Here is a 22,608-nt window from a genome sequence, read left to right on the forward strand (position 1 = left end):
TGAATTTTCTCAGGGTCCCCCCAAAATATCAATGCCCCCAGACAATAGGAAACAGTCTAGAGAAAACAACACCCACATTCTATGGATATGTGTCATCATTTAAGGGGTGATTGGTCAGGGAAAAAAACTAAATAAAGGAGTTAAATTCAAAGACCCCTTTCTAAAGGAAGAAAGGAGGATATAATTTAGAAAGGATGAGATTAAAAGGGATGGTCCCATCTCTTGAAGGCTGCGTAATTCAATACTGCTACCCCAGAAATGAGCTTTGGGGATCACATGTAAGCCAGATCAAAACCGTGACATACCCCACATCAAAATAAATCATGAACTTAAAGACTGGGCTGGTTAGGTTTTTTTTGTTGTTGTTAACTTGACACAAGCTGGAGTCATCTGGAGAAAGGGACCCTCAATAAAGAATGTCTCCATCAGATTGGACTGTATACAAGCCTAAGAAAGGTCTATCTTGTCCCTGTTCCCTTCTGCTCTTCCTGTCTGCTTCTTCCCTGCTGTGAGTCAGCCTTCTACTATAATTTCTATCTCCCCAAAGTCACGGAGTTGACCATGCTGAAATCTCTAAAACTGAGTTCTAATAAATCCTTCCTTCTGTGGTGGTTTGAAAAAGAAGAGTTCCCATAGGTGCATATATTTGAATGCTTAGTTACTAGGGAGTGGAAGTGTTTGAGCATCAGGAGGATTCAAAGGTGGGGCTGTGTTTGAGTAGGTGTGTCCTTGTTGGAGGCAGTGTGTCACCGGGGGTAGGCTTTGAGGTTTTAAAAGTCCATGCCAGGCTCAGTGTCTCTCTCTGCCTGCAGATCAGGTTGTGAAGCTCTCAGCTACTGTTCCAGTGTCCAGTGCTGTGTGTGCCACCATGTTTCCCACCGTAATGACAATGGACTAACCTCTGAAACTGTAAGCAAGCCCCCAATTAAGTTTTTGGTAAGAGTTGCCTTGGCCGTGGTGTCTCTTCACAAAAATAGAACAGTGACTAAGACACCTACGTTAATTGTATGTGTGGGAAGGGGGCATTTGTCACAACAAAAAATGACCAATGAACTTTCTAATTTGAATGTCTTACTTTTTTTTTTCCTTGCCATTTCCTGAAGTTAGCAGGCAATGCTTCTGCAAAGAGAATTTCAGAAATGAAGAGCAGATTGTGGTTTCCCGGGCTTAAGGACCAGAACTGAGGATCCCCAGATACCCTGGGGTTGGAATTTCTGTGTTTTGCCTGTGTCACTGTGAGATCTCCACTGATGTGAGGGGTTTGCCAGTTTTTACTATGGAGAACTTCTGTGTTTCTTCCCACAATATCAACAAATTTACAATCTAGAAATGGAGGAAGTTCACTTCATATTTTTGAATTTATATTTTGTATGGTTTAGTTTCTTATTCATCTAATTCCTCTAGCTTATTTTATTACATTTTTGCAAGGTTGCTGATTTGTGATTGACTAAAGGCTAAGAGAAAATGTGATCTTCCCACACAGGCGGGTTAGAAGCCCTGCCTTAGTTGGGTGCTCAGAGGAAGGGAAATGGCAGGATAGAAATGAGCCACTGGGATCTGGCTTTCAGACACTTGTCACAGAGGGGACTAGCAGCAAAAAGAAATGCCTTTGCTGAAATGGAAGAGGTCCATATCCATCTGTATGTAGTCTAGGGGACTGTCCAGTGGGAATGAAGCTCCTTCCTGTCTCTTTCCAGAGAGGCCACCACAGGCCCTTGGATCAAGCCTGGATTCTGAAACTCTAGGTTCCACAGCCATTCACTCATCACCGTCTCCTTCCCCCAAAGCACCTGATGACACTTACTGCACAGGATGGTGTGGCCATCAACAGCTACATGCCAGTCTTCAAAACTACCAGCTTTGTGAGCCTGTCGTGTGAGGCTGTGCTCCATCGGTCAGAGGGCAGGGAGTTGCTGGAAGCTCTCTTTGTTGAAACTTTGCACAGCAGATGCTTTTTCTTTTGGCTCCTTTTCTGTTCTTCACTGCTTTACAAACTGTCAAAATCACTCTTCTGAAAGGTTGAAAAGGAAATCATATAAAATTCCCCATGGCTTCTCTGTTTGGGATCTAAATAGAGGAGAGCAAGTGCTTCGGGGGCAAGTTGCTAAACTCTGTCCTGCATTTCCTTGTCCTCATCAACTTTTCCAGGCTGCCTTATCTCTGGCTAGCTGGGCTTTGTTTCCAACCCTAGTCCGATTCCACTCAATTCAGCTTATGAGCTGTAGGGAATTCTAGGGAGCGCCCGGCAAGTGTTTGGCTCTTCTCCCATACAGACAGGTCCTGGGAGTGGGAGTTGCACACTATTGCAATGTTAATTTCCTGCTGGTCCAGTGGTTTCTCTTTTCTGTTCCTCCCTCACCTGCAGGGGGTTAGTGGTCTTAGAAAACTGTAATATTGTCAGTGCCATACACAAGCCTTGGCTTGGAGGAAGGTCCCCCGAATGTGTCTGGGGACAGTACACTCCTCTTTGGTCTACTGGAAGGAGGGTCTTCCACTTGGGTTGTCTCTGATATCCAGTTTGTAGCTTATGGGAAATCTGTAGACGGGATGTTCACAGCCTCCAAGTCCTGTGAAAAGACCTTTCTTCTGTGCTCGAACTTGCAATTTAGGTTTCTTTTGAACACACTGCGAGTCACTGTGCAGGAAAGCACACAGCCTCAGGGGAGTTGAGCAACTTACCTGTGACTGCATAGCTAGAGGAAGAACTTCAGTGCAGGGCCAAGTGCCCGAGGCCAGTCCTTTTTTCCTCTGCTACCTGTCCTGAGTCATTTGTAAGTCCACGGGGAAGGGGAAGTTCAGGGGTCAGAGTGGAGAACGTGGCAGGCAGGGTGGTAAAGGGGCCCGAGGGGGAAGAGAAAAGCCCAGGTCATTCATTATCCAGCTGGACCTGAGAGCCCCTTGATTAGAGCAGTCTCCACCCAGCCACCGTCATGTCTGGAGGGTTGTATTCTTTAGAAGGGCTCCTGCAGAAGCCTGCATGTCAACTTCTTTGCTGTATCTGTTCATGGGGCATTTGGCTCCGGCCGGTGCTTTGGCTTAGCTGGGCCTGGTATCATCAGTGCAGCCTTGGCCTTCAGTTCCTAATCCCAGGTATTTGCCAGGGATGCGAGGATTGGGAGCAGAGAGGCTAATCAGCTGCTCAAGGTCCCTTCCCACATCCACAGACAGTCCTTGCTCAGCTTGGGGCAGAAGTGTCATAGCAATTAAGTTTGCGATGGTGTTGCCCCTCCCCAGGATGGTGTCTCCCGGGCCCCATTATGTCCTCTCTGAGTCTCTGCTGCCTTCCCACAGTTTCCGCTCTGTATCTTCTTCCACTGCAGCCTGGTCAGCTGGGGAGTTCCTACTGACTCCTTAGTTTACGGTCCCTTTAGGACACAATGCCTTCTGGGGACCCTGCCACACCTGCCAGAAGCAAGGAACTCCAGAGAAGCCTGGGATGGAGATCAGGAAAGGGAAACAGGAATCAGGGTGCTGATGTTCACAGAGGAGTTATCCAAGGTGTGCAGGGAGTGTACTGATCCCTTATATACAGTAACCAGACTGGCCTCAAATGACTTGGAGACAGGAACAACTCCTGTAGCCCAGGGAGTGTGTATGGGAGTCCTGCACGTTAAAAAATAATTATGATTCAGGAGATTCTCATAAGGGCTTAAAAATGCATTGCTGGGGACTGGGGAGATTGTTCAGTCTGCAGAATGCTGGCGTGCAAGGATGGGGGAGGGGGGTGTTTGGTGGGGGTGTGGCAGCCTGGGAGACAGAGGTCAGAGGATCACCGCAGACCCAAGGCCAGTCAGAGCTGAGTAGTAAATCAAAATTGACTCCCCTAAGATGCTAAACCAAGCAGGGTATGGGGGTACACATCTTTAATCCCAACGTTTGGGAGGCAGAAGTTAGAGGATCTCTGAGTTCCAGGCAAGCTTGGTCTATATAGCTAACTCCAGGATAGCCAGGACTATAGAGAAGCCTTATCTCAATAAACAAAACAAATGAACAAAATAAACCCCTATATTAATGAATCTTTCAGTGTCTCTGTGAACAAGCATGCACCACCATCTTCCTTTGGGCCATCTCATCTGAGCCCTGAGGGTAAATGTTCCTTCCTAACTATCTTCCCTTTCCGTAGCTGATGCTGGGAGAGTGTCAATGGCTCAGTCACTCACTTTTCACTTGGCACCTCCTGGAAAAGAGGGAGACCATGAGCAAGCAAGCTTTTAATTTGGGCTAAAGTTACTATTTACACACAGGGCTGGGTCTGGGTGGGGCGAGTGGCCTGTGCTAGCTGCTTTGTTGCCTGGAGACCGCCATGGCAGAGTCCAGCAATGTCTGCTTCTCAATGCAGTGTAAACACCAATTGCCTTGATGGCAGGGAAATAGATATGAAGGTTGATGCAAACATCAGAGGCTCTGGGAATGTGGCAATGAGTACCCTGGGGACAGGGGTAGCCGTTTCGTTTTCTCGGTAACAGGACAGCAGTAAAAATTCAGCAGCATTTTATCAGTGGCACAAAGGGAAATAAATAAGTATGGAAATTCTGCCTAATGAAAGGTTATGGCTTGACTAAAAATAACCACTGTATGACAGCTACTTTACAGAAAAATACCCGCAGGGCCAATCGTGTTGGTTTGCCTTGGAGAAAGTCTGCGGGGACAGGGTAAAGTTTATTTCCTTGGTGGCATGCGGTGGAGAGATCCTGGGTGACCTTTTTCTCTTCTCTAAACTTTCAGGACAGCTTTCAAGTTGTTGTTGGGGTGGGGTGGTGGCCTGACAAACCTCTGTGGAGCTCTTCCTTCAGCCACGCGCATGTCACAGGAAATAAGAACCATTTGTCAGCCTGCCACCCCGAGGCTTGAATTATGGATGCGAGTTGTATATATTTTTGAATAATTTATTGGAGGAGAGCGTGTTCCCTGGCGGCCTAGCAGAAGGGCCTCTGTGAGTGGCCCGAAGGGACAAAGCCGTGAGTGGCACACACACAAGCCTTCATTGGTGTGCAAAGCTGGTTGCTATTGGTGCATCTCCTCTGGCTGTGTAGCCAGGCTATTGCGCTCACTTGGTGAGTTGACCGGCAGGCATCATGCCCCTCCTACCCTGGTGTTGCAACATTAGGCCCAACCAGAGGTTTCCCTGGTTAATAGAGTGGGCTAAACTGGTAACATGAAGAGGGAAGCAGGGGGAGCAGAGGCAACATGGCAGCGATGGCGGTGATGGCGGTGATGGCAGTGATGTAGCAGTCATAAGCAGGGCTGGCACTGTTTGCTTCAGAAACAGTAGAGTGAACAGCCACTTTGGTATCCACAGAGGAGACAGAGCTGTGGGAAGATCAACGCTCAGAAGTGGGGAACCGCTGGAATGGCTGGTCTCTTTGACGTGCAGAAGCAGTAGCGCTAGGAGAAATGCAAGGTCACAACAAGCAGCAGAGCTGTGGGAACCACACAGCACACAGCCCTGCGCAAGGAGCCAGAGCAGAGCTGTGGGAACTGTCAGCTAGTCTTGACAAACAGCAGAGGAGGTCGGCAGGCTGAGCCTCAAAAGTGGCAAAGCAGCCCAGGAGGGACCCCAAGAGTGGAACTGATGGCCGGCACTGTAGAGACCATGGCAGCAGCAAAATCAGTGAAGTAGCCATGTCCTGGATAGCGGTGGCAGCCATGGTGGCAGACATCACAAGCTGTAGCCCTGCCTGCTAGGGAGGCACAGCACCGCCTGACTGCCGGTAAAGAAGAGGAACCCAGCACCACAGCCCAGAAGCTGCAATGGCAGTATCACAATGCAAAGGACTGAGCATCCTGACTTCCTAGGCCTAAGAGCTGCAGCATCGGTGGAGTTAAGCGCCCTGGCCCTCAAAGCCTAAATGAGAGCTTTAATCCTGGAAGGTCACACCTGCTGCTACTCCTGCCTATCTGCTGCTGCTCCATGCTGTTGTCAAAGGAGAGGAGATAGAAAATCTCTCAAAGATCGGTGCTTGGTTCCTGTTTTGTCCTGCTTGGAATCCCTGCCTGGTCCTTCACCTTGGGGAGGTTCTATTGCTCCTAAGGTAGTTGTGGCTGTTTTCCCTGATTCTTCCTGGCTCTCGGTCTTCTGCCAGAACCTGCGATTTGGTTCTGTTCTCTTTCTCCGGGGCTGATGGGAGACTCTTCTGTCCTTTCCGCGTCTCTGTTATGATGTTTTTGTTTATGCATAGCCTGCTCACCTGTCCTCTACCTCAAGAGGCCTCCTTTGGGATGTGTCTTTTCTTTTGCCAAAGTCTGTTTTGCTAGGTGAATGGCATCCATACTTAACAGTCTAGCCAGAATGCTAGGAGCTGGGAGAGCAAAAGCTCGTGCAAAGGACGAAAATACTTCTACGTGAAAGCACAGGACCTGGATGCACATACGAAGAAAAATTTCATGGGTCAAATCAGCATAGCGAAGGACCAGGAGTGGGGCCCATCTCTCTTAGGTGTGATAACCAAGGTTACCTTATGAGATCTTCTCATAAAGAAGAGGGTATCTAGGAGTGTACAGGCAGGAAGTCATGAGACCAGACTGCTGGCTAGTGCTCCACCTAGCCCAGGCCTGACCCATTGAGTTCTGACCTGATACATTAGACTTGGGTGGCATGTGTAGAATTTTTGTGGGAGTCAGAGTCCAGGTCGCAGAGGCTGTGAATGTGTCACCACACACAGTAATGGGAAGCTACAGATGTCCATCTGAACAACAGAGAGGAGCGCAGGACTCAGAGAGTACAAATACTGCCTTCCATCTTCTTTCCTTCCTCCTCCCTTCTTCCCTCTTTTCCTCCCTCCCTCCCACCTCCCTTCTTTCCTCCCTCCCACCTTTCCTCCTTTCCTCCTTCCCACCTTTCCTCTCTCTTTCCCTTCCTCCCTTCCTCCTCCTCCTCCTCTTCTTCCTCTTCCTCCTTTTTCTTCTTCCTGTCTGTCTGTCTGTCTGTCTGTCTGTCTGTCTGTCTGTCTGTCTCTCTGTCTCTCTACTTAGCTCTGATTACCCTGGAATTCACTGTATAGACCAGGCAGGCTGACCTCAAACTCATGGAGATCCTCCTGCCTCTGTCTCCCAAGAGCTGGGATTAAAGTCATGTGCCACCACACCTGGCGATAGACTTCTTTTCACTCACCATATAAATAAATATGTTTGATAGGCTTGCCAACACCCTGCAGACTGTTGGGTGCCATGCTGGGCATGGTTGGCACCACTCCAAGTGTTCAGGACCTGGGAGGACACTGACAAACCTGTCCCAAGAATGTATTAGAGACAGCTGTGCCCACCAACCAAGTGCCAATAAGTGCAGAGACTGTTAGCTGGGTGTGTTTCTTCCCAGGGTGCGGCAGATACTTACTACACACTGGTGTAGTGAATGAGAGGAGCGATAACAGCCATTGCTGTTGATGGCTTAGCCTCAACAACAGCCTCACACAGGCTGTCCTCATGAGAGCTCCCTGGAGGAAAGTCACAGCCCAGTTTTACAAACGAGGAAATGGCAGCACTGGAGGCTCAAGGGATTCTAGCGAGGGCTGTGGGGAAGGTGGATGAAGAAGGGATTCAAACCCTAGTCTTCAGTAATGCAGGAGAGTGGACAAAGGTGAGTGCGTGTCTAGTTCCCCGCGGTTCTAACAAAGGTCCACAGACCAGGACTGTTCTCATGGCGCTGGAGGTTGGAAATGGGCCGTGTAGCTGTGTAGATGCCATCTTCCTCTGTCCTCACGGGGTCATCGTCCTCTCTATCCATGTCATGTCTACTTCCTACAGTAGGGCCCACACGGTTGACCTCATTTTACCTTCATGCCTTCCATAAAGACAATCTTTCCACATAGTCATGTCTTGAGATCTTGCACAATAGGGTTCAGGAATTGAGTTTTGGAGAAGATGAGTTAACAATTCAGCCACAATGATGACTCCTCTTGGGACTGTTGGGGAGGACTTCACAGAGTAACCACAGGAATTGGTGGGTTCATAACTCAAGCAGCGGAAAAGCCAGTTCTCAAGTAAGGGCACAGCCCAAAACATCTTCCAAAATAGCACACAGTAGGCTTGTCTTCACAACTGGCTGCAGAGGTCCAAGTGTTTCTGCCTTGCTCTTCAAAAACTTGCTCCTACTCGGCCTACTGAAGGTAGCTGTGCGTAGAAAATCACTTCAAAAGAAACACAGGGACTGTGGAGGAGTGGGGTACTTATTCTTATATGCGAAGACAATGGCTTTTTCTTGTACTGAGATGACACACGGAGTTGCGTTCGCATACTCTCAATACTGAGGAAGAGGTGTGGAGGCGTATTTGAAGCAGGTGGATACCACACAGCCCCTTGATGACGCCAGACAACAGGACTCAGCTGACTTCCTGTGATTGAGAGCCTTATTTCACTCACCTTGAGTTCTGTCTAGCTGCCTCAAAATGCATTATCTGCATTAGCCATTTCCTTCCTCTGAAAAGATAGCGTTATAATAAACATACAATGAGCTGACTGTGTGGGGCTTCCCAGAAAATGCTCCCCTACTCTGTCGCCTCATTTTTTCTTCCAAGGCTGTACTTATCAGCTTACATCATGAAGACGGAAATCCACCTGTCACATTGGCCAGGAATCGAGGTTGCCTGGCTTCGTTCTTCAGCAGCTGCAAAAGGCAGCTGAATAAACCATGCTCTAAGCAGGCTTGCTAAGGACTTACCTTGTAAAGTACTTTCTGGGGACCAGAGTTTGGAGAGAGGGCAGGCATCAGGGAGGTTTCCACAGGAAGCTGAAACTCACAGTGTTGAGTGGAATCATAGAATGAGGCTCAGGACTCTGGGACAGTAGAGACAGTGCTCTTGGGGACACGGGACTATTTGGACAGAGGCCGAAGAGGACTGAGACTTCTGTGTATCAGGACAGCATGAGCAGGAATGCCTGTGCTCAAGGCATGGTATATGGTGACCCCATGAAACATTTGGGTTAGCCACAGAGCCCAGGAAACACATGGTGTGTTCAGGGAACGCTACTACTGCCTCTTCAGAAAGCTTCTCAAGTGATCCATGAGGCTCAGTTCTGACTGAACTCCAGGATTCCCACAGTATCAGCTATGAGTCCAGTGTCCAGGCCTGTTCCAGATTCATCAAGACGACATCATCTATGGGAAGCATCATTTTGTATATCTCCTTGAGTCTGGAGGTGACCTGGCTATAGGTAGAGATGAAGTGTTGGGTTTGGAGAAATCTGCATTACAGAATGAAAACTAGAAGTGCCAAATGGTGAAGATAAATCCCAGATTAACGGCACTGTTTCTCATTCCAAGCAGCACCATGCAAGTCATCTGGTGTCATCGCTGTGTTGACTGTAGCCGTCCTGAGAGATGAAACTTGCACATCTTCTGACCAATGCCACTCTGATCTCTCTCTTTTTTCAAGGCAGGGTTTCTCTGTAGCTTTGGAGGCTGTCCTGGAACTAGCTCTTGTAGACCAGACTGGTCTTGAACCCACAGAGATCCGCCTGCCTCTGCCTCCCGAGTGCAGGGCTTAAAGCACACTCAGATCTTTTTATGTGCTTGTCATCTGTATGTTGTCATTGGCGAGGTTGGTGAGGTATATCTTTAAATCTTTGGCTACATTGGGAATTGCTTTTCTTTGCCTTTGGCTATAATATCTAGGAAACAAATTGGTGGTTTCTAGGGGTTTGAGGAGAAAGGGACCTATCCCCAAAGAGGTAATGGAAAGAGATACTTGTGCTGTGAAGTGACCCATACATAGATTGCAATGTCCACGAAACCTCAGATATGCTAACATGATAGAGCTACACACATGCTGACCAGTACCTACTTCTGCTTTTCACGCTGTTCCCAGTTTGGGGAAGATTGTGGGAAACTGGGTGATTCATTCTTAGGACGTCTCTGGACTATCTTTGCAAAGTCCTGTGGTTCTACAATGATCTGCAAATAAACAGTTAAAAAAGATGTCTGTATGGCTCCCTCTGGCCATGGAAGGATCAGAAGCTCGTCTTTATTATTCTAGCTCCTCCTCCCACTAAGGATTATTGGGTTATCCTCAAGCTTCCAAACCATATCATTTGATGTTTGGGTTATAGTTCTATTCCTTGAAGAAAATAACAAGCCTGGCTTGTGAAGCAACAATGGTTCAATTTCAAGCAAGGAATGTGAAGATGGAAATTGGATTCCAAACCCACCAGGTAACCATAACGCAGGGGGTTGGAGAAGCAGCCGTCCCCTGGGCCACATCTGTGCTGAGTGACAATCTCTCTTAATGAGAAGAAATAAAGGCTGATTATCCCCAGAGTTTGACAGGTCTTTCTCAACACTTCTGCATAAAAGAGCAAGGCCACCCAGCTGGCCCTTCAATTGAAGGCTGCAAGACTCTTTTTGTGGTACTCAAACAAATGAGAAAGCACATCAAAGGAGTCCTACAAAGGCCCCAGGGAAGCTACAGGGACCTGATAGGGGACTGCGGTGTCTTCAGCTCGAAAGGCAAATTGAAGAGCGGCTATTGTAAAGGGGACAACATGTGGCCACGTGGAAGAAAGGGAACAAGAGAACCCCTTGTGCATCCATCACTTCTTTAACAGGAGTAGGTGGAGGATGGATGCACACTGTAAAGAGGGATGAATTGCTATGTATATGGATGGAGCCAGTCCAAGCAAAAGCACAAGAGGGTTGAAATTGCGCATTCCGTGTCTTACCGAACTTGAATTTATGGCCTGAGATCCCTGGGGAAGGGCAGGCAGGTTTGCAGTCCACGCAGCCGTTTTTCCTGGATTCCTACAGTGAAGCAGTCTTGAAAGTCTCCGATATGAACCTGGCACTTCCTGTGCCATCTGAAGTTAAACTGATGTCTTCCCCACAGACCAAGCCCAGTTCCTTCCTACAGCCCTAGAGCGTGGTCAAGGGTGGGGGACACTGGGGAGAGGATGAGAAAGGTCTGGAGGCTCAGAGAAGGTAAGACAATAGCACAGGCAGCTTCAAGGGAGCAGACCCAGCAGTACTGTCTACAGGATTAAGCCTTGTTTATGCAGATTTTCGGGCGAGCACCTCTGTGCCCGGTGAGCGTGACCCAAGAACAGGGTAAATGAGGCCACCTTTTACATTCTCAACAGGGGGAGCTTACCTTTTCTATATGGGCTACAGAAAGATAACTAGCTATAGGTGAATGGGAGACCCAAGAATTCTAACTACAGGGAGGAAGGATCTGCCAGGAAACAAGACTCAAGACCACCACTGTGGGCTTTGTTTAAGTTAGGCTCCTAATGGCCAAGGTGTGCTGGGAGCTGGGCAAGTGGGGACTCTAAAATCTTCACAGTGCTATGGCTGGGGCCGGGAAAAAGGGGGCCTGGAGGAGTTTAAATGGGAATGTGGATTTCAGCAACTCCGTAAACAAAAAGCATTGATATGTGGGGAGAATAATATGGAAGGCAAATGCAGAGACAACAGAGGAAGAGGGCTGAGCAAATAAAGCTGCAGACGGACTTGTACTCAGGCACACACCCCAGCCCCTGACTCCTTCACACGCTCACACTCACACATACACAATCACCTGTGCACCCCCGTACACCTTGACTGTGATCGCCCAGGGCAGAAGCTATGGGTAAAGGAGAGATGTGGCTCTGTGTGTTGCATGCTAGGCATTTTGCCTCAGGGCACAATAGGCTGCCCATGCCTCTTCCATGATGGTTTGATGGGGCACAGCACCACATTGAGGAGGATGGAGGGAGGTTTTGCCTCAAGACCACATCTTCCCTTTCATTGTCTGTTAGCTATTCTCTCTCCTCCAGCTCATCCAGAGCATAAAGCTTGGGAGCTAGTGAGTGTGCAGATGTCTTTTTATTTTTATTAACATTTTTCCATTATTTTACATACCCACCACAGTTTCCCCTCCTCCCTCTTTCCCCATTCCTCTCCCCACCCCGACTCCCATCTACTCCCTCCCTGTCTACTCATTCCTCCTTGGTCTCCATTCAGAAAGGGACTGGCCTTCCATGGACTTGAACATAGCACGGCACATAAAATTGAGGTAAGACTCAGTTTCTCCTCCTGTATAAAGGCTGGGCAAGGTAATCCAAAGCCAGCTAAGCACCAGGGACAGTTCCCGATCTCACAGCCGAGTCTTACAAACAGACCAAGCTATACAATTGTCACATACATGCAGGCTGCCTAGGTTGGTGCCATGCAGGTTCCCTAACTGTTGGTGCAGAGTCCATGTGCCCCATGAGGTCAGGTCAGCTGTCAGCACAGGTTTTAAATGGTGTAGAAAATGCTAGCTTGGGCCATCTGAAGCATTCACTTCATTTAATTCACTCCATAGGGTTGAAAATGTTTCAAGGGCAGAGGTATTATTATAATCGTAATTATTCAGATTTTTCTAATTCACTGAGTAGCTCAAGATCTGGTATTTTCTGTCTCATAGAGATAATTGTGTTGGATGCCTTCAAACTGCCACTGTGAGGCAGCAGCCTTTATATGTGGGCACTGTTTTCATAGGAAGGAAATTCTCTTGGCAAATGGGTTTTTGTTGTTGTTGTTGTTGAGTAAATAATGAAACAAATCAACACCAGAAAATATGCTTAATTCAGCGAGGGGGGGATCCTAAGCCAAGAAGTTTCAGAGCATCTGGTATTTACAAGTCAGGTCCTGAAGTGAGCCTGGGAGGAGGAGCTGGGAAGAGCAGTCCTCTGTAGATAGAAAAGGATGTTGGAGGATCACTGGATAGAAAGGGATGTTGGAGGATCACAGGAGCTTGGGAGGAGCAGTCCTCTGTAGATAGAAAAGGATGTTGGCAGATCACTGGGGAAGCTGGGGATGGGGCAGGGAAGGGAGGAAAGAGAGGGTACGTGGACAGTGAGTGTGCTCCTGGAGGGAGGGTCTACGGGAACAGAGAGGATTGGCTCATGACTAGGAGTTAACTATAGAGGAACCTGGAGACAGAAACTGAAGCAGAGGCCGTGGAGGAAGGCTGCTTACTGACTTGCAGCAACTCAGGGCTTACTCAGGCTGCTTTCTTATATCATGTAGGGGCATCAGCCCTGGAGTGGCTGTGCCCACAGTGAGCTGTGCCCTTCTACACCGATGACCAATGAAGAAAATGCCCCCACAATTTTGCCCTTAGGCCAATCTGGTAAGGGCATTTTCCCAGCTGAAGCTCTGTCTTCCCAAATGACTCTAGTTTGGGTCAAGCTGTTATATGTATATATGAAAAAAAAGGAAGAAAGGGAAACAAAAAAGAAAAAAAAAGTCAGCATATCCTTAAATTATATTAAGTGTGATAAAAGCCCCCATGAAACAAAATTAAACTGTCTCCCAGGGAGCACGGGACGGATAAAGATTGAGCAGCAATAATTCCCAGCATACTTCAAAGCGTTCTCAGAGCTTCAGAACCACACATTACCCACCCTCGCACAGTGCCCTGGAGGGGTTCCTATCACAGTTTACAGGTCAGGAAACAGATGCGTAGCATCCGGTGACCAGGATAAGGACACAGGCGGCTCTGCATTTCAACTTCTTGTTGTCTCTGGCCTGAAGCTGAGGATCCAGCCATACCTCAGCCCCATACCTCAGGGTGGTGGATCTGGGTGAGGGAGGGCCCGGTATGACAATGGGGCCTGGTGGGTCTGGGCCTTCTGATATTTGTGGTTCTCATGGATTAGTCTCTACTCATTCACCAGTGACAGAACCAAACAGTATTTGTCTAGAGAGCCCTTGATTTGCTCTTAGCTCTGTGGGAAAATCCCAGCACACAGCACAAAATGGTGGAGGCTCAGCCCAGGGGAATAGTTTCCTAGGTAAACTCAGGGAGATTCTGGCTGGTTTGTCTGGACCTCTCTCACTACAGGCTTTCTGGAAAAGACCCCACTCCCACCCCAAGCCAAGTGACAATGTTTGAGGTTCACATAAATTGCCCCTATACTAACCAAACATTCTGCCTTGGGCAGATGGGGCAGCGGCCGTACTCTCCAGGTTTGCCTGTCATAGTGAGAATCTAGACGCTGAAACCACTCAAAGAGGAGTTTTGCATCTTCACAGCACTGACTCAAAAGGCAGAGCTGTCTTGATGTTAGTGCCTGGGCCAAAGTGGGGCAGCACTAGCCTGCGTCCTCAGGAGGTGGCAACAGTGACTTATCCCTCCCTACCATGAGAGATGGGAATGTGTGTGCTGCAGGAAGGAAGGCAAAGTGTTTTGAAAACTTTTTAAGATAAAAAAAAAATTAGTGTTCTTTGCCTGCTTGTAAGTACACCATATATATGTGTGTCTATGTGTGTGTGTCTATGTGTGTGTGTGTGTAAACCCCTCTGCCCCATGAGGCTCTGGAATGTGAGGCTGTGTCTCCCCCCAGCCTGACAAGTCAAGGATCATTAGCTCTGTCACTAGGACTCGGTGCTGAGAGGATTTCTGGAGCCCCTTAAGAAGGAGGTAGAACGGAAAGACGCTGTCCCAAAGAATGCTGGGAAATGGGCTTTGGGCTTTGGCTAATGGGAAGTGGACTGGTAAACTAGAACTCAGGATGGAGGAAACGACAGTTGAAACTGCAGGTCTCATGCACCTTTCCTATTAGGGTACCTCCTTTCTTCACCCCCTTCTCGCCAATGTGGCTGGTACAGTGGCGTCGGCAGTGGCTTGGTCAGGACTTGGAGATAAAGGATCTCATCTGTTCCATGTCCTTGTGTCTTTGTTTGTCCAACCTAGAGAGGTGCAGCATGGTGTTATGGCCAAGGAAAGGGGGCTGCTGCCAGGGAAGCTTGGATCCCGGCTTGGACACTGAGAGCAAGGGCCTGCTCAGTTCATATGCAAGGATCCCTACATATTGTGGGGATTTGAAAGAAAATGGCCCCCAAAGGGAGTGGTACTATTAGTAGGTACAGCCTTGTTGAAGTAGGTGTGGCCTCATTGGAGGAAGTATGTCACTGTGGGGGTGGCTTTGAGCTCTCTTTTGCTTAAGCTTCCCTTCAGTGTGACACCAAGTCTACTTCCTGTTACCTACAAGATGTAGAACTGTCAGCCACCTCTCCAGCACATGTCTGCCTGCACACCACCATGTCCCACCATGATAATGGACTGAACCTTGAAAACAATAAACTGTTACCTCAATGGAATGTTTTGCTTTGTAAGAGTTGCTGTGGTCATTGTGTCTCTTCACAGCAGTAGAAACCCTAACTAAGACACATATATTCTAAATTTCTAGTCGATCAAGTGCTTTTCTGGACTCGAACATTCCCAGAATTCCATGGGAATATGGTAAATGACTAGCTGGTCTTAGATTCAATAGTGCTGGACTCTGGTTATTTCCATTTATAGGATGAGGCATAGCACTAAGGTGTAAAAGCAAAAAGCAGGAAAGCAAAAAATTAAAAATAAAATAGAAATAAAAGAAATAGAGTTGAAAAATAAAGCCATGTAAATATGGAAAATACACAGAGAGTCTGGATACTGTATGTTATTATATTGTCTTTGAATTGCTTGACAGCTGAGGAAGGAGCAAAAGCTGCTAAAAGACATTTGAATATACATGCTGCTGAATTAATCAAACAAATATTTTGTAAATGCCTTGACTTCAAAATTGAAGTTGAAAGATATGTTACTTTGGAGAAGAGGTTTTGCTTTTGTTTCCACAGGAAATGAGAGGCTGTGGATACATTATGAATTAAGAAGAATAAGGTTTGATCAAGGAAGACTCCCTGAGAAATATCCGAAAGGAATGGATGGCCCAGATGTCTGAGTTCTACATCCAGAACAGATTCAAGACTGCTGCCTGAGAAGATCAAGCCTCATAGAATATTCCAGCCAGAACTTGACTATAATTCTAAATTTTCTTTAGGTCCCCATAAGATTATCAGCACCCCCAGTCATCAGGAAGTAGCTTGTACACCTACATTCCCCCAAAATGGATTATAGATGTTTGCCTTTGTTTGGGATTTTGGTTACAAGTTGTTATGGATAGTGGTCAGAAGAAAAACTAAACAGAGGAGATCTGATTCAGAGTTCTTGTTTTGAAAAAAAAAGCAGGGAAGTGCTGTGGAACAATGGTCTGTATCCTGTCACTTGTATAATTTTAATAAAACACTAATTAGCCAGTGGCCAGGAAGGAAATATTGGTGGGGTGACCAGGCAGGAAGTAGAGGTGAGACTTCCCAGGAGAATTCTGGAAAGAGGAAAAGTCATTCTACAGTTGACATCCAGACACAGAGCAAGCAAGATGTGACTGCCTTGCTGAAAAAGGTACCAAGCCACATGTCTAACACAGACAAGAATTATGGGATAAGTTATAAGAGTTAATAAGAACCCTGAGCGAATAGGCCAATCAGTTTATAGTTAATGAAGACCTCTGTGTGTTTCTATGGGACTGAATGACTGAAGGACCAGGTGGGACAGAAACCTCAGCCAACAGTTAGACAGACAGACACAATTTTCAGTCTCACCAATGCCCTGGGAGTTCTGCATAGGGAGGCCAGTCTTTGGAAGTAGAGTCATGGATAAGCTTGTGTAGAGCCCACTGAAACACCCAGAGACCCTTGCCTAGGCAAACCTGGTCTGAACTGGGCAGGAAGAGAAAAGAGAGGAATACGTAAAGGAGGGTGGGGTTAGAGGGTCCTAGTGAATCAGTACTGTCCCCTGAGAACTTGCGGGTTAGGCTGTAGCTCAAGCAGTGATCAGTACATTGCTCCTAGGGACATTTGATGTCTGAAGAAAGTATGGGTGGTACCAGGGCATGAAGCAGACTCCTCAGCCATTCTACCAAGGAGTGCACAGAAGCATCAAGGAGTCTTTGGGCAACACAGAGCCAGAATGATGGCTTTTAATGCCTGTGTGGCTAGCTCTCCAGGATCCTGGGAGATGCAGGGTACACTGGATTCCCTTTGTCTACACAGGGCTAATCTAAGACCAACCAAACCACCAAGTCTTAGATGGCAGAACACTAGGTCCAGACAAGGCATACTGTTCCCTATGCAAGCAGATAGGAGCAGGAACAAATTGAAGGATGCAGGTGATGGTAGAACCCTGGCAAGTGGATGCCTAGACAGTTATGTTTAGGGTGTTGTGGGCTAAATATTTGTGTTACTGTAAATTATATGTTGAAGTCTCAGGATCCAAAGTAATAGTACTTGAAGGTGGTCCATGGTGCCTTCTCCGGTTTCTTATTCTCCCCACTTCCCTGTTTCTTTATCTCTTTTTCTTTTTTAGACAGTAACAATGCCATTGTACTTGAACTTAACAGATATCCCTTAACAGGATTCAAATATTAATGTCACCTTGATCTTGGACTTCTAGGTGTGTGTGTGTGTGTGTGTGTGTGTGTGTGTGTGTGTTTGGGTATGGAATAAAGATCTCACTGTCTGAATGTGCAATGTATTACAAAAGCCTAAGTTTACTGGGGCAAGTTTTAACACAGGGAAGAGTGTGACGTTCTCTTTCCTGGTTCCTTGAAAACCTCATTTAAAATGTCTTTTCATGTATGTGAGGCCCTGAGTTCCATCCCAAACACTGGAAAAACCAGGCAAGCAAGCAGCCAACCAATGAACTAACTACACGAAGAAATTAAATAAAAAAAAAACAAACAAACAAGCAAAAAAATAACAAAATTTGTCTTTTTAGGGAAAGAAGGATCTGGATGGTGTGTGCACTTGAGTCTTTCACACAGTTGGCTAACCTTTCAAAAAACTTCAGTGAAAATATTTTAATAGTTTAAAGATGATAATAAAATCTTGTTCACTCAGATATGTTGGATGCCAATGTCAGCACATTACAGTTTACTAAATAGTGAGATCAGATTACATGGTACAAGAGAAATATCCCTTTGAAATCCAATCATTTCAGTCTGTTCTCATGTTGTTAGCCAGAGCTTCCTAACTTTTGTGTTTTTGATGGTAGCCCTTATGGTCCTAATGCCCAGTGGGGTGCTGTCTGGAAATGGTATATCTCCACATAGTTTTGATGGGGTTTCCTCCACTAGTGCTCACGGACACTTTCTGTATACTTGTTGCTATTTGAGTGTGTGCCTTTGAAGTCTTTTGAATCCTTAGCCTATTTTAAAATTGAGCTTATTTAATGTGGGATTCCCCTTTGTATGCTATGAATATCATTGGTGAATAAAGAAACTGTCTTGGCCTATGTTAGGGCAAAAGAATAGAGGTGGGCAGGGAAAACTAAACTAAATGTTGGGGAAAAAAAGGTGGAGTTAGAGAGAAGCCATGTAGCCCTGCTGGAGCCCGAGAAAAGTTTAGCCAGTAACCCACAGCCACGTGACAATACACAGATTAATAGAATTGGGTTAAATTAATATGTAAGAGTTAGCCAATAAGAAGTAAGAGCTAATGGGCCAAGAAGTGATTTAAATAATAAAGTTTCTGTGTGATTATTTTAAGTCTAAGCGGCCGGAACCAACAAGCGGCTTTCCTCCTACACTTATTTGTGGGACTTTGACTTTTTAAAACTTTATTTATTTGTATGTGTGTGAGTGGGGTGGGGTTCATAATTTCCACAGTACCTGTGTGGAGGCTGGAGAATGTCCTGTGAGAGCTGGTTTCTCAGTTCACCATGCAGGTCCTGGAATGGATCCTAGAGCATCAGAATGGTGACAAGCACCTTTCTCTTTTGAACCATGTTGATAACCTGGGTTGTTGCATTTTGCTTTGATATGTTTGGGTTCCTTATATATTTTGAATATTAACCTCTTATTAAATACATAGTTCAAAGACATTGTATAGGTCAGCTTTCCACTCTGGTCACGTTTAGAGACATTTGCTTTTTGTGATTTCTGTAGTGAGGGATCCAAAAGAATGCATCATCAAGATCAATGTGAAGACTATTCTACCCTAGTTTTTCTCTTCATAGTTTTCAAGTTTAGGTATTATATTTAAGACTTTGATCCATTTTTGGGGTCTGAAATGAGATAAAGGGTCCAGAACATTCTGCATGCTGGTGTCTACTTTCCATAGAATTGCTTATTGAAGACTCTCTCCTTGACTCCATGTGATCTTGGCAGCTTGTTGAAGTGTAGCTGAACATGGAAGAATGAATCTCTCTCTCTCTCTCTCTCTCTCTCTCTCTCTCTTTTCTCTTCTGTTGAATTTGAATTTGTGTCCACAATTTTGGAATTTCTTTTTTTCTATTTGTGAAGAATATTCTTCTGATCTTTGTGGATACAGCATTGAATCTGTAAATCATTTTGGATAGTATGGATATTTTTAATTCCGATCTATGAAAAAAAATAGGCATCTTTCTATTTAACCTGCACAGTGAGACCTTGTTCAAAAAAAAAAAACAACTTAATTTACCCCTATTTTTTAACAATTGGTGGTTTAAGGTTGCTCCATTTACTTTTCACTGACTGTGAATTTTGTGATTTTTAGTCCTCATTGCAGCCAGAACAAACATGATATGGCTCCAGTAACATTTGCTTTGTGGTCTTCTAAGTACATCCTGGACATTCTTCTCTTTATAGTTGAGGTCAGTGAGATTTTTCTGCTGCTGTTGTAGTGATACTCTGTACATGTTTTAGTCTTTAGCCTTGTTCTGCCTGATCCTTCTTCCTTGAGTTTCTGTGGGCATTCTATCCACCATTCAAAACAGTGGATATATGAATCCTTTTCTGTGTTTGTATGGTATCTATTTCTCCCTTGGAGCTGTTTGCATTTTCATTGTATATTTTGGGGTCACACTGTTGGGTGCATTTATGTTTAAATTTACTTACCTCCTTGCTGCACTGACTCCCTTTTATCATATAATAATCTTCCTTGTCATTTTGTAGGACACGTGAGTGCAGTTCTTCCTGTTTTAGGGTGTGTGTGTCTCTAAAGCTAAGCTAGCATTCTTGTAGGCAGTAGTTTTGAATCTCTGAAATTCAATCACTTTATGTGTTTTGGCTGGGAAACTTCTTCCATTCACATTTAATTATTGATAAGGAAGGATTTTCTGTCACTCTTCAGGGACCATTTTGTAGTTTCTCTGTTCTGTTCTCAACTTCTGTTATTTTGTTGGTGACTTAGTGAGTTTTAAAAACTAGTGTGTACCTTTATTTACTTTTCTTTCTGTTTTACGGATATGCTGTATTAAAAACTTTTGTGAACAGCATAAATTTACTCAATTGCCTTTCAGTTTTTTTAAAAAAGTATTTATTGTTATTATTATTATTTAATATATGAGTGCTTTGTCTGCCTTTATGCCTACATGCCAGAAGAGGGCATTGGATCTTATTATAAGTGGTTGTGAGCTGCCATGTGGGTGCTTGGATTTGAACCCAGGCCCTCTGTAAGAGCAGCTAGTGTTTTTAACTACTGAGTCATCTTTCCAGCCCTTCCTTTCAGTTTTAAGGGTCTATTTTAAGTTGTTAAAAAAAAAGACTGAGCATATTAAAAGCCACCCAACATCTTTATTTTGTCTTCTTTTCTTTATTTTTATACTGTTGGCCATGAACATCTCATTGGATGGAGGTACCCCCACAACACACCATGTCACTTAAGCTATATAAGTTAATGCTCACAGTAATAAGCTGAGTTCCTGCTTTGACTCAGCTCCCTAACACGTTTGGAGGCTCAAGAAGTCAGCGGTTTGCTTTTTAAAATGTATGCCTAGAATTGAAGGTCATTACGTCTGACATCAGGCACAGGAAAACAAATAAACAGTGTTACATATGTAGAAGTGGGTTGAAAGGGGGAAGGGCATCAGGAAAAGGGGGCAAGAAACGGTACCAGGATGCTGAATATGATCAAAAGTATAACACAACATGCTTATTTGATGATGGAACCCAAAATTTTATGTGCTAATTTAAAAGCAACAGAACACTGACCTCTTGTTTGGAAACCTCAATTCCACCTCTTCCAGATGTTCTCTTTTAGTTCATGCATTATTTTCTGATATCCTCTCTATCTACAGTTTCTGGTCCATCCCTGAGGATCTTTGTGACAACTACCTACAGACCTCCTTTTCTCTGTGTTGGCTCCTGACAATTTTCTTGTCTTCGTGTTCTGATTCTTCATGTTCCTCAGAGGTGTGCCTTGTGTGCATGAAGAAGTAACTCTTTCTCTCTGAATGACCCTGTTTTGACTGGGAGACACTCTCACTAACCATCAGTGCTCAGTAAATGGCAAGAAAGAAGTCACTATTGAGGGAATCCGTGGCAGCCAGGCACAGTGGTTCACGCCTGCAATCTTAGCAGCTCGAAGGAGGCTGAAGCAGAAGGATGGCTGAAAGTCTGAAGCCAGCCAGGGTTACTTAGTTCCTAGGCTATCGAGTGAGACTGAAAACAACAACAGAAAAAACAAAGCGAAAACTGGTGGGAATTAGTAAATCTGGTGGTTTCATTTGAAAGCTCTTCAGTGACAGGCTGTGGCATGGTTATTAGCTTTTCATACAGGTTCAGAAGAAAAACTGGAAACAAAGCGGAACAGAAGGATTTAAAAAGCTCATAGCTTGTCCAGAAAAAGCACTGGGGCTGTTAAAGACATGTGTACCCTCAAACTTAAATCAAATAATTTGCACCTGGACAGTGAGAAATGTACTTTGAAGACTTTACAGGAATCAGCATGGTTCATCACAGGTTCAGGTATGCAAATGACCCAGGGAATAATAAGAATGAACAAATATGATTACAGATGGTTAGCAAACACTGCACAGCAAAACCAAAACGTAACTAATTTAGTGAAGAGATAATTTACAAATGGAGAGGATATTTGGAAGTTATTTATCTGACAGGAAATTAATATCCAGAATATATAAAAAATAAAAAACCCTCACAACCCACGAAAGAGCAAATAATCCACAAATAAACAGGTAAAAGAATGGGATAGAAAGCTCTTGAAAGAAGTACATCCATGAAAAAATGTTTAACCCCTTTAAACATCAGAGAAATGCAAAATGAAACCAAAGTGAAATTCTATCTCGCCAGAGGCAAGATGGCTACCATCAAGAAAACAAACAGCAAATGCTAAGGAACAGAAACCCTTATGTACTATTGGTAGGAATGTAAATTAGTTCAGGCACTTGAGATTAGTAGAAAGGCTGCCCACAAAATTAGCAATGGAGCTATCATATAATCCAGCTGTGCCACTTCTGGGTATCCCCCCTCTCAACAAAAAAACCCCTGTGTAATCAACCCTAGCATTCTCAAGTCTATTATAAATAAGTTATCAATCACTCTAGATACCCATCAATGATAAAAGGAATAAAAATGTGATATACATACATACATTCATACTCACATCCATATCATAATATACAATTGATTTTCATTATCCCTAAGGGAGAATACATTTTTTTTTTTGCAGGAAAATAGATGGAATTGAAATCTGAGTTCATCATGTTAAGTGAAAAAAAGTCAGTATCAGAGAGCCAGATACCATATATTTTTTTCACATATAGAATCTAGATCTTAAAAAAAATATTGTGAAGGTCTGAATGAAATGGCCTCCATAAGCTCCTATATTTGAATGCTTGCTCTGCAGTTTGTGGATGGGAATGTTTGGGAGGTGTATCAAACTTGGAAGTTCAAAAGCCCATTCTGTTCCCAGTTAGCTCTCTCTCTGACCCCTATTTATGGTAAGGATCCCAGCTAATGCTTCAGCACCACACCTGCCTGCCTGCTGCCATGCTCCCAGTCATGATGGTTGTGGTAGTTTGGGAAAAAAAAATGACCCCAATAGGGAGTAACACT

The 22,608-nt window shown here is 45.1% G+C and overlaps 1 protein-coding gene across 1 annotated transcript in view; it reads right to left on the reverse strand.

Moving 5' to 3' along the window:
• Positions 1-5,129: 5,129 nt before the first annotated feature.
• Pkd1l1 (polycystin 1 like 1, transient receptor potential channel interacting) overlaps positions 5,130-22,608 on the reverse strand; it is a 196,372-nt gene continuing 178,893 nt past the window's right edge. Inside the window, 1 exon segment of the mRNA XM_005372508.1 lies at positions 5,130-5,310. Within this exon segment, the coding sequence (XP_005372565.1) occupies positions 5,130-5,310 (181 nt within the window).

The sequence above is a fragment of the Microtus ochrogaster genome, linkage group LG1, assembly GCF_000317375.1.
Source record: "Microtus ochrogaster isolate Prairie Vole_2 linkage group LG1, MicOch1.0, whole genome shotgun sequence".
NCBI lineage: Eukaryota > Metazoa > Chordata > Mammalia > Rodentia > Cricetidae > Microtus > Microtus ochrogaster.